Source organism: Adelges cooleyi, unplaced genomic scaffold (genome assembly GCF_023614345.1).
Source record: "Adelges cooleyi isolate 19-005CV unplaced genomic scaffold, UGA_ACOO_1.1 ACOO_flye_CR_arks_rails_tigmint_CR_PRNA_2, whole genome shotgun sequence".
Classification (NCBI taxonomy): Eukaryota; Metazoa; Arthropoda; class Insecta; order Hemiptera; family Adelgidae; genus Adelges; species Adelges cooleyi.
The window spans coordinates 3,419,049-3,434,758 of NW_026095860.1; the positions used below are offsets into that span (position 1 = coordinate 3,419,049).

Below are 15,710 nucleotides of genomic sequence, written 5' to 3' on the forward strand. Positions count from 1 at the left end.
AAAACAATTCATAGAGAATTTGGGCCCTTAAATTATTTTGAATATATCATTTAGTTCTAATTTGAACGTTGAACGTACAACATATCTCTTATCTCCTATATCTTACCCTAATCTCCTACCCCTTATCTCTCACCCCTATCACTCACCCCTATCTCCTACCCCCAACCCCATCACCGTGTGGTAACGCTTTTTTTGGTTATGTGCCAGAGCTAAGACATGAAAATGTCAAAAAATATAGTAAAATCTATTCTACAGTGTGGGGTATTTTATCGGATTGAACGGCATAAGTTGAAAAATGAATGTAGAATTTAATAAACAATAAGAAATTCTCATATGCGTGGAGTTTTGAATCTGCAACAGAGATATTAGCAGAAAAAAAATATGTTTCTATTTTAAAATATAGTAAAAAAGTTGCCGACACGTTTTGAACTATTTATTTGTACAGGAAATATTATTGTTATTTTTTTAAAAACACATGAATAACATATTATAATGTTTTACATTATTTTGAACAAAAATGCTAAACGTTAGCAGTACCTAATCAATATAGTAACTGGGTAAGAGATCTAATAGTTTTTACTATTTTTAGTATAAAGTGTTTACCCTATTATAATTGATCAGATACAAAAACAATTGAATTATGTTGCGGTTATATTAAGTTTTAATGCTCGTTCTACGGGGTTCGTTATAATCTTCATCGACTTTGTTGATGGTTATTTTTTTTTATTTTGTACATTTACAGATGGACCACCTCGACCGAAACGGCCCGACTTCGTTATGAGGTACATGTAATAACCCAAAACGTTACTCAAAAATCTCTTTCACCTGGCGCCTTATAGTCATTAAAAAAAATATATATAATCCACACCATTATTTCGCTGCACTCGTATATAGATTAATTACCAGCATTCATTACACAAAGCGCTTTTTTTATTATTATTATATATATATATACATCATATTTGGAGAACTACACAACAGCCTTGATCCGGTGCAGACCAGATTTTATTAAAAAACGCGTTTGCGGTGCTAAAGGTCTATATATAAGTCATGAGGTGGCGTAAACTTCTCGCCATGTTTGTTAGTCTGCTCCCTTATATTACTTTTCGTGGCGTGATTTGTTTTTTAGTAGCAACGGTTAAGGAAGACAAAAATTTGTATTTTATAAGAAAAAAAATGTTGTAAGCCATTTAAAAGCCGTGTTAATAGAAAACTACAATACAATCGACATATAATTTATTAACTCAGGATTTTAACAAATAAATCATTCATGTATTTTTTTATTGTTTATTATTCGTTTGACAAATCAAATAATAAATAATGTAAATAATAAATACAATCTAGGTGCCCAACAAACACATTGTTTGCACCATAGGTACATATTGTTTTTACTATAAAGAAACAATTTTTTTAATTTTATTTATCTGAGTTAAGTCCAAATGATCCCAGTTAATTGAATAGAACCTTTTTTTTGTGTGTAGGACAACTACTAGCGTAGAGGCTCTCCACAGGAGGGCATAATTCAAAATCGTTAGCATATTTAATACTTGGGTAAAAATAAAATAATGTACTCATTGATTTTATAATTAATTTTTATTATCGAGTTAACGGTGCCTAACCAATGTTAACTGGCAACCGTCTGTTGTTATTAAGTCTTTTTTTATCTATGTATATTGTTTTTTAAGTAGATTGTAATACCTTCTTGGAGTAAAATCTTTCCTTCGCCCGCAGACCGCAGTGTTAAGTTTTCTGCGACATTGAATGGGTTTTCTTAAATATTATAATATGACGTTAGTTGTTTCAATAATAATAATTGTATAAAAGCATGTTTGGTTTGTATTGTTTTTTTTTTTTTTTGCTATAAACAAATTGTTTTAATGAAAATATTTCTACGGTGATTTTTTTTAAAAACTAAAACCGTGTAAAAAAATCACAATTGTTTCTTTATATTTTTATGTGTATTGTTATAAAGAACAAACAGCGAGGCCTTAGATCGGTGAAAAGCCTTTTACTTTGCAGAGGCGGCACAATGAGTTTACTCGTTTTACTGGCGTAGGTATAATTATGTCCGGTAAGTAGGGATTTACGTTTTGTTGTCCTGAAATCCAATAATAATGGAAAACACGGCGATTAAATTAAAAAAATATATATACAAAAAACGCAAAAAGGAGCGACATGCGGCAACCGCGTGACATCTCTTTCTTTCTTTTTTTTTTTTTACATTAGGTTTAATGCGCCCCAGCGGATCTGAACGCGACAACGGCATTTGATACTATTGTATAGCCTTTGTCAGAATAATAATAATACATTTAACAATATGGTCTACTTTATTCGTGTGTGTACTGCTTTGCCCTTTTTTGGGCAACACGTTATTATTATTTTGGGACCCACCGTGTGTGTATGTGTGTGTCGCATCACGTGTCAAAGGTCTCGGGGCCGACGCCGGTAAGAAAAATCGATACGGTCTCGTTATAATTTTTTTTTAAGTTTATTGTTCTTGCACCGAAACCTGTCAAAACTTAAATTACTGACGTCGCGTTCATTGTACACCTAACCCCGGCGTACTATACTGCTACGTGAGCACTGCGCTATGGCGGAAACAAAACAAAAAAAAAATACAAACACAAATACACCGACAGGCGGAAATGTGTTGACAGGAGCAACGCAAAATTGGGAAAAAATATATTGAAAAAACAAAGAATTAATAAAGAACGATTGTAAAAAAAAACGAAAACACTTACGCTTACGTGCGGCGAAGAAAATTATTAATTTTTTACCAACTTTACAGGCAGGTTTTTATTTTTTTTTGCGGTAAACTTGTTTTTTTTTTATCAAAGCCATTCGAGTCGTTCGCGTTTCATTTCAGTTTATTTTCGTTTTTTTTATGCTATCGCCTACGATTTTTTTTTTTAGGAAATAAAAAATATCATAAGCCCATAACAGAGTACAGTCTGGCGGATGGTCTACTGCAGATACAAAAGTCTGTGTAAACCGTATTACATTTTACTGCTGTATGTATATTGTATACATATATATTATTTTCACACTGATAAAATAATAACACTCGAGCGTCGGCATAATAATAATAAAATGATAATATACCATTTCGACAAACGGTTTCCGCAATCCGGTTGATAAAAAGAAAGAAAGAGAAATTTTTTTCACGCACTGCGACAAGATAATATTTTTAAGGGGGCGGCTCAGGGCATTTCGTTTATTTTCTTCAGAGGCAAAATATAAGCATTAGTTCTAATAATTGCAGATACCTCTTATATAGCGGCTTAGCACGGCAGTATAGAAATCTCTGATTGTTCATATTCCTAGGTCTGGGCAGTTGAAGGGCGGTCGCCCCTTTAGCCTCCCCCGCCCCCTATTCGTAGCACCGTCACCGTGTTTCTTACCTTATTTTTTCCTTGTTATGCTATTTTGAACGTGTAAAATTCGGTTTTTATCTTGCTAAATTCACGGGCAATCTCAATACTAGTAATATAAATGATTTTTACTTTTTTTTTTTATAAGTAAAAGAAAACATTTTTTTGCCACTCATAAACAACCCAGGCCGTCGATTAGATTAATTTAGATTAGTTACCTGTAGGTTCGGATAAACAGGAAAAACTGATAAACACATAATTAAACCAACCAAAGGTTAGTAGTATTAATTAGCTAATTGGTTACCACACTCTGGAATCACTGTAGACTGTATTAATCACACCACTACTGTTCTCGACCAACTCGAATGTTAACAGTTAATAATAATAATCACTTCTTAATGTCAATTTGGTCTGCCAGTAAAAAAATTTTTTTTTTATCTTAGTGGTTGCAATTATTTTTTTCGTAACATCTTATATACGAGCTAGGCGTTTTTAAAATAAATTCATACAACTAAGAAACTATAAACATATTTTTGTTTTGGTCTAGCGCTTCATTAGTTTAATTTCAACGAACGTTTTCAAATAGAAGTAGATAATATATTGTCATAGTTTTTTTACTTGTCCGGATTTATTATTCTCTCTTAGCTTGGCCCACTTGAACGAAACTAGACATTTACAAAGCGAATAATGCTAAAAAAAAAAATAACCATTAGCGAATCGCCATTTTATAAATAGTAAAATTACAATATTAAAACGACAACGGACACCGGATCGTTTGGACGGACACCAAAAACGAAATTAAAACATTTTTCTCTTTTTTATGATAAACGATCACAACAAAATACTATACGCTTACTATAAGATGTGACCAAGACGCTTAAGTGTTTTTTAAGACACGATGATGAACATTGAACGCCAGTCGCCAAATACGACACAGATTACAATAATATTGTACGCCATAGTTTTAGTTATGTCGATTGTTTCGGTCAAATTACATATTTTAATTTATCGTTTGACCACGTTTGGTCGATGTTCAGAGTAGGTTTTTTCTGCAAAATTAACATGGTTTTTATTTTATAAAAAAAAATGTTGACATTTTTTAGAAATGTTCTTATTTTTTCAGAGACAGCGTCTTTGATGCATTCATTATAAAATGTAATCAAAATTGTATAAACATAAGAAAAAAAAATTATAAATAAAACTAATAATTGCACATTAAAAAAAATGATAAAAGTAAATAATAACAATAATTAACACTAATACGTTTAAAAATGAATTCGATACAATAATAAATAATTTTTTTTTTTTGTATACACAAATGTATGAAAATGACTTAAGTACACCCTAATAATCTTCCTTTCAATTGACACATTTTGACCGGTTATCCGTGATCATAGTTTTGATAAACTATTTGACAGCATTCGACTGACTGCCAATCCCATCAATAAAATAACTGTAACAGAAGAAAAGACCAATTATTTTTAATAATCTGTACGCTTGTTTGTTTTTGAATGTACAAATGTGTTTAGAATATTATAATTGGAAGTTTCGTAAAAGAAAAAACCTAGTTAATTTATCTGCATACCGTTAGCGTTATCTTGCCGAGCGGGCAAAACATTTAAATTACCAAATTAATTTAAAAAAATCGATAACGATAAAAAAAATATAGATCATGTCGATAAGAACACGACGCGACTTGTGATGATAATATATTATGATGATGATGATTATAATTTTTTTTTTAATTGAATAATTTTAATTTGTTTTTTTTTAGCGATTACTGATTAAAAAGCAAAAGGGTTCTATATGAATGGCAAATATGTACATCATTAATCCTCGTACACTATAGCCTAAGTTATTATGATGATGAATCTTAGTGCGGAGCGTAACTTGTGTTGTAATATTCTGATTAAAATATAATGAATAATTTAATAGGTTTATCCGGTTGGGAGTAGACGTTTGGCTAAATCTTGTGACGGACGGGATTAACTCCTTCTCGGACCCGTTTGTCCGGTCCAGAGAAATTATAATAATAATGTGCTTGGGGCTTTGCACGCGATTTGGAGCCGGTAAGGAGGGGGGGGGGGTGTTCGCTTAAGTATAAATCAAAGTAAAAGATAAATGTATGTATTTCATCCATTCGGCGTTCACTATAATCTATAATGTCTGTTGACATACCGGCGGATTTCATACTCGGCCGGATCTATACATTTTTTTTTTTTTTTATTATGAAATTTTGGGTTTACAATTTATTTATCTATATTATTGTTATTGGCTATTGCCATCGTTTATTATCATTGCCGGACGGAAAACGAAAATACAACAAAATAACGCGATTTGCTGTAAGTACAATATTTGTGTGCGCCAAATGAGAAGAAAGTGAAGAAACGACAATGGCGCATTTACATAATATAATCCATCCCAGAACAAAACGCGACGGGAACAATTAAAGATAATTCAGGATCAGTTCCCATCGTGACAAATATATAAGAAATAAAAAACCGATTTCAATGGAACAGCGATTTCGATTGTGTGTCGATTCTGTTTTTTTCGCCCTTTTCGTTTTGTCTGTCCACACAAACGCGTTATTGAAAGCATTCGATGGGAACATAATATGTTTGGAAAAAAAAAAAATAATCAGAAAGAAAGAACGTCGTCGACGGTCACTCTTTAACAACGTTCGATTCGGTCTTGGTCAGACGATAATTACTAGAAGAAAAACAGATATAATAATAGTATACACAAAAAAAGCCAGTTGGACCAGAAAGCGGCATCGGTCCTATGTTTTTTATTATTTCTTTAAAATAAGTTTCGACGAACATAATATGACTCTTCTTATTATTCTATCTATCATCTATATGGGCTTATATGACTTATGACATTTTGTTCTATCTCAGTCACAGAGGATTTCGCAAACACGTGTGCACAAACTGTATTTTTATTAAGAGTAATATATCAGCAATGATATTAAAACATATTTAATGCTTAGGTGGACCAACTACCCAGAACAATTTTTGAAACTCTTTGACATTGTATTGGTGAACTGCGAACATAATATGATGTGTTTTTTAAAACGGCAATTTACACTGAATTTGCCTCCTTTGTGCGACGGTCCGTAATGTACAGCTTAATTGGCGTGGAAATTCAATTTTTTTGGAAATCTTAATGTCATACAAAAATACTCTAAATAATAATAATAATTTACTAGGTATGCGAAAAACAGATTTAAAAAAAAAATTTCAAAATGGAAGCCGAGAAGAGTTTTTACCACAGAATAGGAGGGTCACTTTTAATGTAAACAAAAAAGTGACGGCCATTTTGTGACGGAATGTTTATTATTATAATGTGTACATCTATACTAGGTAAAAAAAATTATGTATAGATATAACATTATAGTAGTGCAGCCTTTAAAAAGGTGGCCGCCGCGTTTCTGTGTGATAAGTACCCCGTGTTAATCAGCGGCCTGTTTTTACCGCAAAACAATTTTGCAAAGAATCGTCGAAAGGCACATTTCGTAAACGGCACTGTCGTCGACGCCGGCCGCAGCGGATAGTCGACCGACAGAAAACATAACAATTATCATACCATTACATCAATAGTAATCCTAATAGTAATATATTATACCATTAATAAAGTGAAATGCCGACGCGGTGCCATCGTCTAGCGGCGCACCGCCGCGGCGGCGGCCGCTTGGCGGCGCCACGTCCGACCGGTCGGCCAGACGTACGCGGCCGTCGTGCCATTACCGCCAAACGTGCCGGAGGAACGACTTGGCTGTCTTTAGTCCGGTGTCCGTCGTCCAGCTATACAGTACACTGCCGCACTATTGTGGCCACTGATCGCCGCCGTGTCGTACTCGTGCGATATATATTTTGAATTTCCGTTTGGTTTTATTTTCAAATTACATATTATTATTATTATTTTGTATCGACGACAGATTAGAGTATAAAAAAAAAAACAAGCTTACGCGTTATTGCTAATTTATTTGTTTTTTTTTTTTTTACTATTAATTACCCAAATATCATCATTGTGTCGCGAGTTTCAGTGTTGAGTTCGCCCATATGACCGTCGCCCGTGCCGCAAAATCAGTCTAGTGTTTGTGCGAGTGTGCGGGAGTGTCGTGTGCGATGGCGTTGAACGCCACTACGTGCTACAACAAGACGACCAGCTATGACCCGTACCCAAGTCTAGGCGCGGTACCGTCGGCCGTACCGACAGCCGCCGCTTCTTACCGCGCCAAGGACTTCAACGTGCCGCTCCACGTCGACTGCAGCGTCGAATACGAGATGCCCAGTTCGGCCAAGCCGCCGACCAGCGGCAAAGTCGAGCCGCTGCTCATGATCCACCCGTCGTATTACCGCAAAGCCGAGAGCCGCACGCGTCCGCTGTTCGTCAACAACATGCCCACCGCGGCGGCGGCTACGGCCTCGTCGTCCACCAGCAGCCGCAGGATCGGCGGCCGGTCAGCGCCCATGGGCGGCGCGGACGCGTGCTCTGCCGCCGACGGTCCGCCACCCGCGAAAAAACCGTACGCCGGACCCGCGCCCGGCGTCACCGCGTCCTCCGTGGCCGGCGCGTACGGCATGGTGGCCGGAGCCGTGGCCGCGGCCGCAGGCGCGTCCCAGTGGCCTCTGTTGGGCTCCAGCGCCGAGCACCAGAACCACGACGGTAAACGCACGTTGGACATAGTACAACGGCAGTACCAACAGCACCTGCAGGCCAGCTTACCGCCGCCCATGATGACGGCCGCCTTGCCAACGGATAAAACCCACTTGACAGGTTAGTTACCAAATACCATTTTAGTCTCGTTTTGCTAGGCCTAGAAAATGTTTGGTTTTTACCTAAAATTATGCATTTCATAGGCTTATTTCAATTGGGCGTATGTAAACTCCAAAAAATAAACTCTAAAATCCGAATCGATTAAAACTTTAAAGTTTAAATCCTTACTTTAAGGTTAGGCGTAAAACTATCATTTAAATCAATTGTTTCCTTACGGAAATTGGAACCCCGCTAAAAATATGTTATTTGTTGTGGTCATAACTCCTAAAAACTCCTGTCGCATTTGTCATTAGGAAATTTGATAATTTGATCATTATTGTTCTCGCTTCACTTTCCTTTGTCGATTAAATACTATAATAATACCGTCGCGTCGATTTTGGGCTCAAGCCATGTAATTAGTAATAATTTTACATTCTTACAACGAGTAATAGGTAACAATTTAGGAAATTTCACTTGGGCGCAACAGCAACTCTGGACGTGACTGTTAAAAATTAGTTTTACTACATAATTGTAGTAAGGGAAACGGGTACGATAATGGGATACGCGCGAAAAAAAATTAAATTTGCAGCCGTTTTGGAAATATAAAAATATATTATATAACAAACGCGTTTAAGTGCTCGGTCGTAGTCTCCGAGTACTGTCGGAACTAATAAATTAGACTTAGCGTGACTTCAAAACAAATGGTATACTTTGGTAGACTTTGTTGGCGATTTTTTCAAAAAAACATTATTGGCGGTGGCCGAGACCAAAATATAAAAGCCAAACCTTATATGAATAGGGTTTTTTTCACATATTTTTGCCGCCGGTCGTTTGCCTGTGATTTTAGGCGGCCAGTTTTGACTTTTATACCAGATAGAGAGAGAGAGAGAGAAATCAATCCAAGTTCGATTAATAATTGTTTTTTATTACAGCTGAGAATAATAATATAAAATATTTATCATCTCCGCAGACACATAAAAGTAGACGTTGGCTGGAAGACGTTGTTGTTAATTATTTTACTTTTATTCCATAAATTTCGTTTTCATTATTTGTTGTTTGTTGTTTTTTCTTTTTTAGATTTCGGGTACGTTATCATCACGCGTGTGTCTAAAGCGTTTCGTTGGATTTATTACTACTTACCGTAATAATTTTTAATTTTTTTTTATTTTTGGTTTTCACCGCGCGTCCCTCGAGGTGTTTTGTTTTTTACTCGTGCATAATAAATTACAACAGGCAACGGCTGTTTGTAAGAAGCATATAATAAATACCGTGTGCTATTGTAATAACAAACAATAACAATAGTCTCTTATTAAAAAAAAAAACTGTTTAAATTATGTACAGTTTTTACCTGTATGGGATGTATTTTTTTTTTTTTTCAGTTGAACCTAAAACCCAAAGTGCTCTTTATATACATTTGACGGTCATTCGCACACGTTGTTTTTTTTTTTTTGTAGGTAACTTTCATACGACCTTGCCGGGTACGGATTTTGCTTGAGTCTTGCACGCTTAACACAAGAAATGATTTAACAACAACTCGGACCGTTCGTGTAACGCCTCCGCAATGTTTTTTAATTTGTTATTATTATTATTATTATTATGCGGTATCTTATATATATATATAATATAACCAACGTTAACAATACAGGCATGAATAAACATATTAGCGGTGATTATGTCGGCCGGTTAATGGGAGTGTTAATATTGGCAAGTGATTGTTGTAAGCGATTAGAAGTAGATAAAAAATATACCTATACCCATGTTATATAGTCATTGTACTTATACTAATTAAAAATAATTAATTTCGTTTAATAGGCGTCGTTTTTTGCTATTATGTATAATTTTCTTATTATTATTATTTTTTTTTTAATTAACGCGCTCGAGAGTATAATATTGCCTGCGGAATGTCTTGAAACACTTTTTCAATCAAGCTACTATATTGCCAAGGGAATACAGTTTTGCACGCTTCATTCGTTAAATACACATTGCCATTGTTTACACCACTTGTTTGCTTATGTGTTATACCCAATGCAATAACATGAATAATAATTTCTGGAAAAATATCCTCAGAAAAACAATCGAATACAAAAATTCCGTACTTGAAAAAATAATGCGTTCTAGTACAACAAAAACAAACTAAAAAACGTTTTATTGTTAACTCAAATTTTGGACGATTTTTCTGAAAAAAAATTAGCTGAGTACAGTTGAGAATAAAACGAGGAAATTCAAACTCAAACGATTAAGTAAAAAACAATTTTCGAAAAAAAAAACAATGAATTTAGTTTGTTATATTAACATTATATTTGCTGCTTGATGTATTTTCATTGATTCTTCGCCGTTTGTGTAAAATATTCTGTTTGTTGTCTGTTGCTATCAGAGCAAAACAGACTAAAAAATAATAATTATCAGTGACTTTATTGCAAGTGTAATAAATTCTATACCGAAAAAAAAGGCGTTTGTCCTCTCGCGGCGGCTGACTTGTGCTAAAATATTATTGTCATTCAAAACTAAAAACACAAAAGGTGCGATTTCCAAGTCGAAAAATTGTAAGGCATAAATATCGTAAATTTAAAAAAAAAACACCACAAACACGTGTGTCACAAAAAAAAAACAAACTGGTCTATTGAAATTTCGCTAGCGTGACTCACGCCCGCAAAACGCATGGTCCGATGAGCTCTGTACAAATGTGTAATAATATACATGTATATAAGTTTATACTTTGTATATGTATTATATATTATGTGTGCATATAATACACAAACGCTCACAATGGTGTTGTCGCATTTAGCCCGTGTGAAACGGATACACCGAACGGCGGGCTCGTCCATTGTATACACACACAAAATGTGTATCTAAATATACTGTACACGTTTGTTGTATGTATGTATGTATATAGGTGCTGTCCCGTATAAAATATACTTGCGCTATTATATTTTATCATTATTCCACATCATTCGGTAATCTTCTTGTCATTGCTCGGCTCTCCGTATGTGGCTAATGGCCCCGCACACACACACCGGGCGGCATTTTATTCATATTTCACATTATTACTCGAGTATGGAAAAACGAACATAAATTTATAGCCGAACTTTTTGCTGCAAAACTCCTCGACACGATGACGCGGTTTTAGAGACAATAATTTATCACATAAAACCATCGCAACGTCAGCTGTTGTATTTGTGACACCGGCTTTAAATGCCTTTTTTTCATCTGGCACAATATGCAGTAGAGCTCTGCTATTTACCCGTTTGTCTGGTCAGGCGGACAATAATTATAATATCTGTCTAGGGATTTTGATTTGCCAAACCATATTACTTTGACAATTTCCAGCAACAATAACGTTCACTTGTCGCGCTTCCCACAGCGTTGGCCTCGCATCAGCTGGTCCCCTATGTGAACGAAATTACCCTTTTTAACGCCGTGTGCCCCTTTTTAATATACAAGCCATATGACCCTAATTTTTTTCCATATTATCGCACCCGATTTGTTTCAATTTCCTTTTGACATAGCATACACACACAGAGGCTTTTTTTTTTTTAAATTAATTTTCCATCTTGGCCGTCGTCAATTGGTGTGGTAATCGACGCCTAACGGGACGCGTCCACTCCAAACATTAAGCATATCCTTCCGGTGCGATATACGGATGTAGGTATAAAATGATATTGAACATCATGGGCTTTTAACGCGTTATAATAATAATAATAATAATAATAATACATACAGGTCCCCGGGGGCCAGGTGGTTTATGCACAGTGTACCGGCCAGATGTGTATGTATGTGTGTCTGAATAACTGCAAGACGGCGGTGGTCGCCTTCTTCGGGTTTCCTGTTTACACGAGCTGGAAACCCGACACTTTGTAGCCGGGTAAAAGGATATTATGTGCCGGCACACATACCTACACGTTATATTTGCCAGACTACAGAGATTTTTTTTTTATACTTACATATATTGTCCACAAACGAGTTCTTCTATAGACAATCCGTCTTGTGTTACATGGTACTGCAAAACAGCTATGCGATATTATAGTCTGTGCCAAGACCTTTAACTAAAACCGAAAAAATAAATAAATGTTTTCAACGACAAAGCATATTATTTTATTTTAGAAAATAATATTTACAATATTCTCTTAATTGGCGGGTGGGGCGTTTATAGTTTTTTTTTTAATTATTTGCATACCGTTTTTTAATCATATCGGTTTCCAATAACGGCCATAAGTGTGTAAACAAGCGCTAGACGTTTCTGCGCATAGGAAATTTCCAAGAAAGCAAAGAGATCTTTCATGTATATTGCACTCGTGTCCCCACGACACGATTAATCATCCCGGATTTTTCGCGGCTTCTGTGCAATAGAAAAAGGCCATTTTTCCATACCGACTGACCGCCTAGTGTCGTAGAAGGTGGTGCGCAAGACGATAAATTATATCAAATGATAAAATTAATAAGAAAAAAAGAAGAAGAACGGTCAATTCGCACAGAATACACACCAACGGTCGTTAATCGAGTTAAAAGGCGTTCAAAGGCCCTTCTATCGACCTTATCCCATCTTTTATCAATACCTATTTATAAAAATTTCGCCGTACCGGGTAGTGTCGCTTTCTCTGTGTCCGTTTTTTTGAATTTTTTTTTCTCCAGTAGAGCAGCAGCAGGTCCTTTTTATATTGCTGTACAGTACACAACAAAGGAAGTACACTGGACTGCAATCGGTCGATTTATTGCCACAATTTACGATTGTTACACATTTATACTACAGCAGCAGCAGCAACAACAACAATAATGTATGGGTCTTTTCCATTATTATTATTATTATTGTGTGTACAGGCCGACCATAGTGTGTATAAATATATTTTATCATATTATTTATTCGGTCGGTATTTCGCGTTTTAAATGCGCAAACCGGTCAACCGGAAAAATGATCATTTTCTAGATAGGGAAAAATAATATTATTATAATTTATCGTTGTGCAATTTTCGTTATTCGGCCCGTCCGATGAGAATTTTACATACACTATTATAATATAGTATTGCCTATCTCTTTTGTCTAACGTGTACGACGCCCAAGTCACACTGCTGGTAATCGTTATTGCCAAAAAGAATAAAGCACAATCGCTGCTGCTACCTTTATAATATTATTATTATTATTATCATCGTTGTGCCCCGTTGCATGTTCGACAATAGTAAAACTCCTGAGACCGTTTCGGCGGTGTATACAAACGGCTTTCAAAGGCGCACCTATCCGTATTGTGCTTTACACGATTGAACTTCTCAAAACGCGAAATTGGCGCTTAACAAAATATTATTTTAATATAGCGTGTCGCGTCTTATAAAAAATAATAATACAGGCAAACGCGATTGTGTCTGAACGATAAAAACCATCATTATTATCATCATCGTCATCATAACCCTCGCTTTCTAACCATAAGTCGCCCGTGGCAAGGATAATAATATTTTTATTATTCCATTGTCGTTGTCGTGAATAGATAAAAACGAAGAATAAATGTTATTTGAAAATCAAATTAACGTTGCGTTTGCACGTCGATCGTGCGATAGAGTAGGTGCACACATTTTGGCCATTACAGACATGGTAGATGGGAAAAACGACAAACGTGTATCAATTGTGATACGAGTATCGATAAGACTTAATATTCTACTTGATTTATACCGTCTATCCAAATACTTTGAACGTGTATAGATGTATTATGATTTATGAATGTATCGAGATTTTGTATCTTATTAATTGTAAGATTACAATATTATTAGAGGTGGACATTGTTATAAGTAATAACGATGCCCACTTTTAATTATACCTAACAATATAGTTATAGACTTAGAGAAATGCAAATTTGACATTATAATCCCAGGGTAAAATTAGGGATGAAAAATTCATTTATTTTTTTAAATTGTAATTAAAAAACAATTTTTAATTTTTTGCGCGTTGACCGGAGATTTATTTACCTTGTCTGAGGTTATGTGGTTTTTCATATACTCGAGTAAACTCGCCAAGTACAAATACTCACAAAATATTTGTTTATGTTGTTGTTTTAAGGTGAAAAAGACGTTTTCTAATGGCGTTTTTTTATTGTCCATTTTTTAGTGCCCAAAGGGTGTTCGTGCTGTCAGGCGAAACTAAGACGCAAGTCCCATCAACAACAACAACCACAACAACCTCAGCAACACCTTCAGCCATCTCACCTTCAACAACAACAACCTCACCACCAACAACACCACCTACACCAACAACAACAGCAGCAACAGCAACAACAACAACAGCTTCACCACCATCAACAACAACAACAGCAGCAGCAGCAACAACAACAACACCAGCAAAAGCAACAACAGCAGCAGCAGCAACAACAACAACACCTCCAACACCACCATCACCATCACCACCAAACTCATTACCAACAGCAACAACAACAACAACAGCAACACCACGAGTATAACAATAACAACAAAAGAATTAACGACCATCTACCTCTGCCCCAGACCGCGTTGCCCGCCCCTCCAACGGCTCTTTGGGGTTTCAACGGTACCATCGCGGCGGTACTGCGCAACGAGTACAGCGGTAAACCGGCCAAGACGTTGGGACGGATCACCGACCCCATCAACAACATACTCACACCGACTTACATGTTCTAAAGGTCCGGATCCGCACACGAGGTATAATACGCCTTTGTACACGCGTTGTTGTTTTTTTATAATAATATAAATAAAATACATTTATATTATTTTGTCTGAAAGTAGTACGACAAAAATCTACCTACTGTTGTAAGCGCGAGAAATACATGTTTTTTTTTTTTTAAATTATACATTATTAGATTTGCACGTTTTAATGTATACACGATAATTATATTAGGTGTATACTACCATCTAAGACTGTGCGTTTGATGTCATAGCGCGCGTAGGCTCTCCGAGGAAATTGTCTTATGAGATGTCATAAAAAATAATAAAATTAACGTTAAAAAATACCGTTAGTTTTGTCAATAATAAAACTAATACACTACAAACGCGCTTTCTACCGGGTGTATGTCCGACCGCCATTTTGTTGTTAAAAAATCTCGTGTGGGTGGTTTCCCCAAGGAACATTTGTGTTGGATGTATAATTTTTGTTTTTTTGATTTTTCAATTTGCACACAACACCGTTACGTGGCTAGTTGTAAATTGTAACTGAAAAAAACAAAAATCAAATCCATTGAGAAAAAAAAGCTATGTATAATTCGTGCGTGTCGCTTTTGTGTTGGCTGTGATATATTGTGATAATAAAAGAAGAAAAAAATTAAAGAAAAAAGAAAACGCACGAAGAATTAAATTTTCGAATATCGAAAAGGAAAAAAAAAACTGCGTAGTTTTTTTTTTGTCATTAATAAGGGTATAAAAAATTTTTGCGTAAAGACTGAACGAATAATATCTTCAAAAAAAAAAAAAATTTATATAATATAAATATGGAAAAAAAAGACTGTACCTACCCCCCCTTTCGTAGTAATATCTAATTTATGTATTGTATAAGAAAACAAAACGAAAACAGTCCCGGGGTGAAAATGAAAAAATTAATGTGTACCGAATAAGTTCCTTATATGTATAAAATAAA

General features: G+C 35.4%; 1 protein-coding gene across 1 annotated transcript; it reads left to right on the forward strand.

Moving 5' to 3' along the window:
• The first annotated feature begins 7,118 nt into the window (after positions 1 to 7,118).
• On the forward strand, positions 7,119 to 15,305 carry LOC126833375 (G-box-binding factor-like). The gene is made up of 2 exons (XM_050564672.1): positions 7,119 to 8,150; positions 14,217 to 15,305. Exons 1-2 carry the CDS (start codon positions 7,499 to 7,501, stop codon positions 14,759 to 14,761), a joined length of 1,197 nt encoding a protein of 398 aa, XP_050420629.1. The 5' UTR covers positions 7,119 to 7,498; the 3' UTR covers positions 14,762 to 15,305.
• Positions 15,306 to 15,710: the final 405 nt, after the last annotated feature.

What these genes read in the sequence shown, in the direction of transcription:
- LOC126833375 (XM_050564672.1), top strand. Translation starts at nt 7,499, where the DNA reads ATGGCGTTGAACGCCACTACGTGCTACAACAAGACGACCAGCTATGAC. An exon ending in GGATAAAACCCACTTGACAG is followed by an intron (nt 8,151 to 14,216) that starts GTTAGTTACCAA and finishes TCCATTTTTTAG; the next exon opens with TGCCCAAAGGGTGTTCGTGC.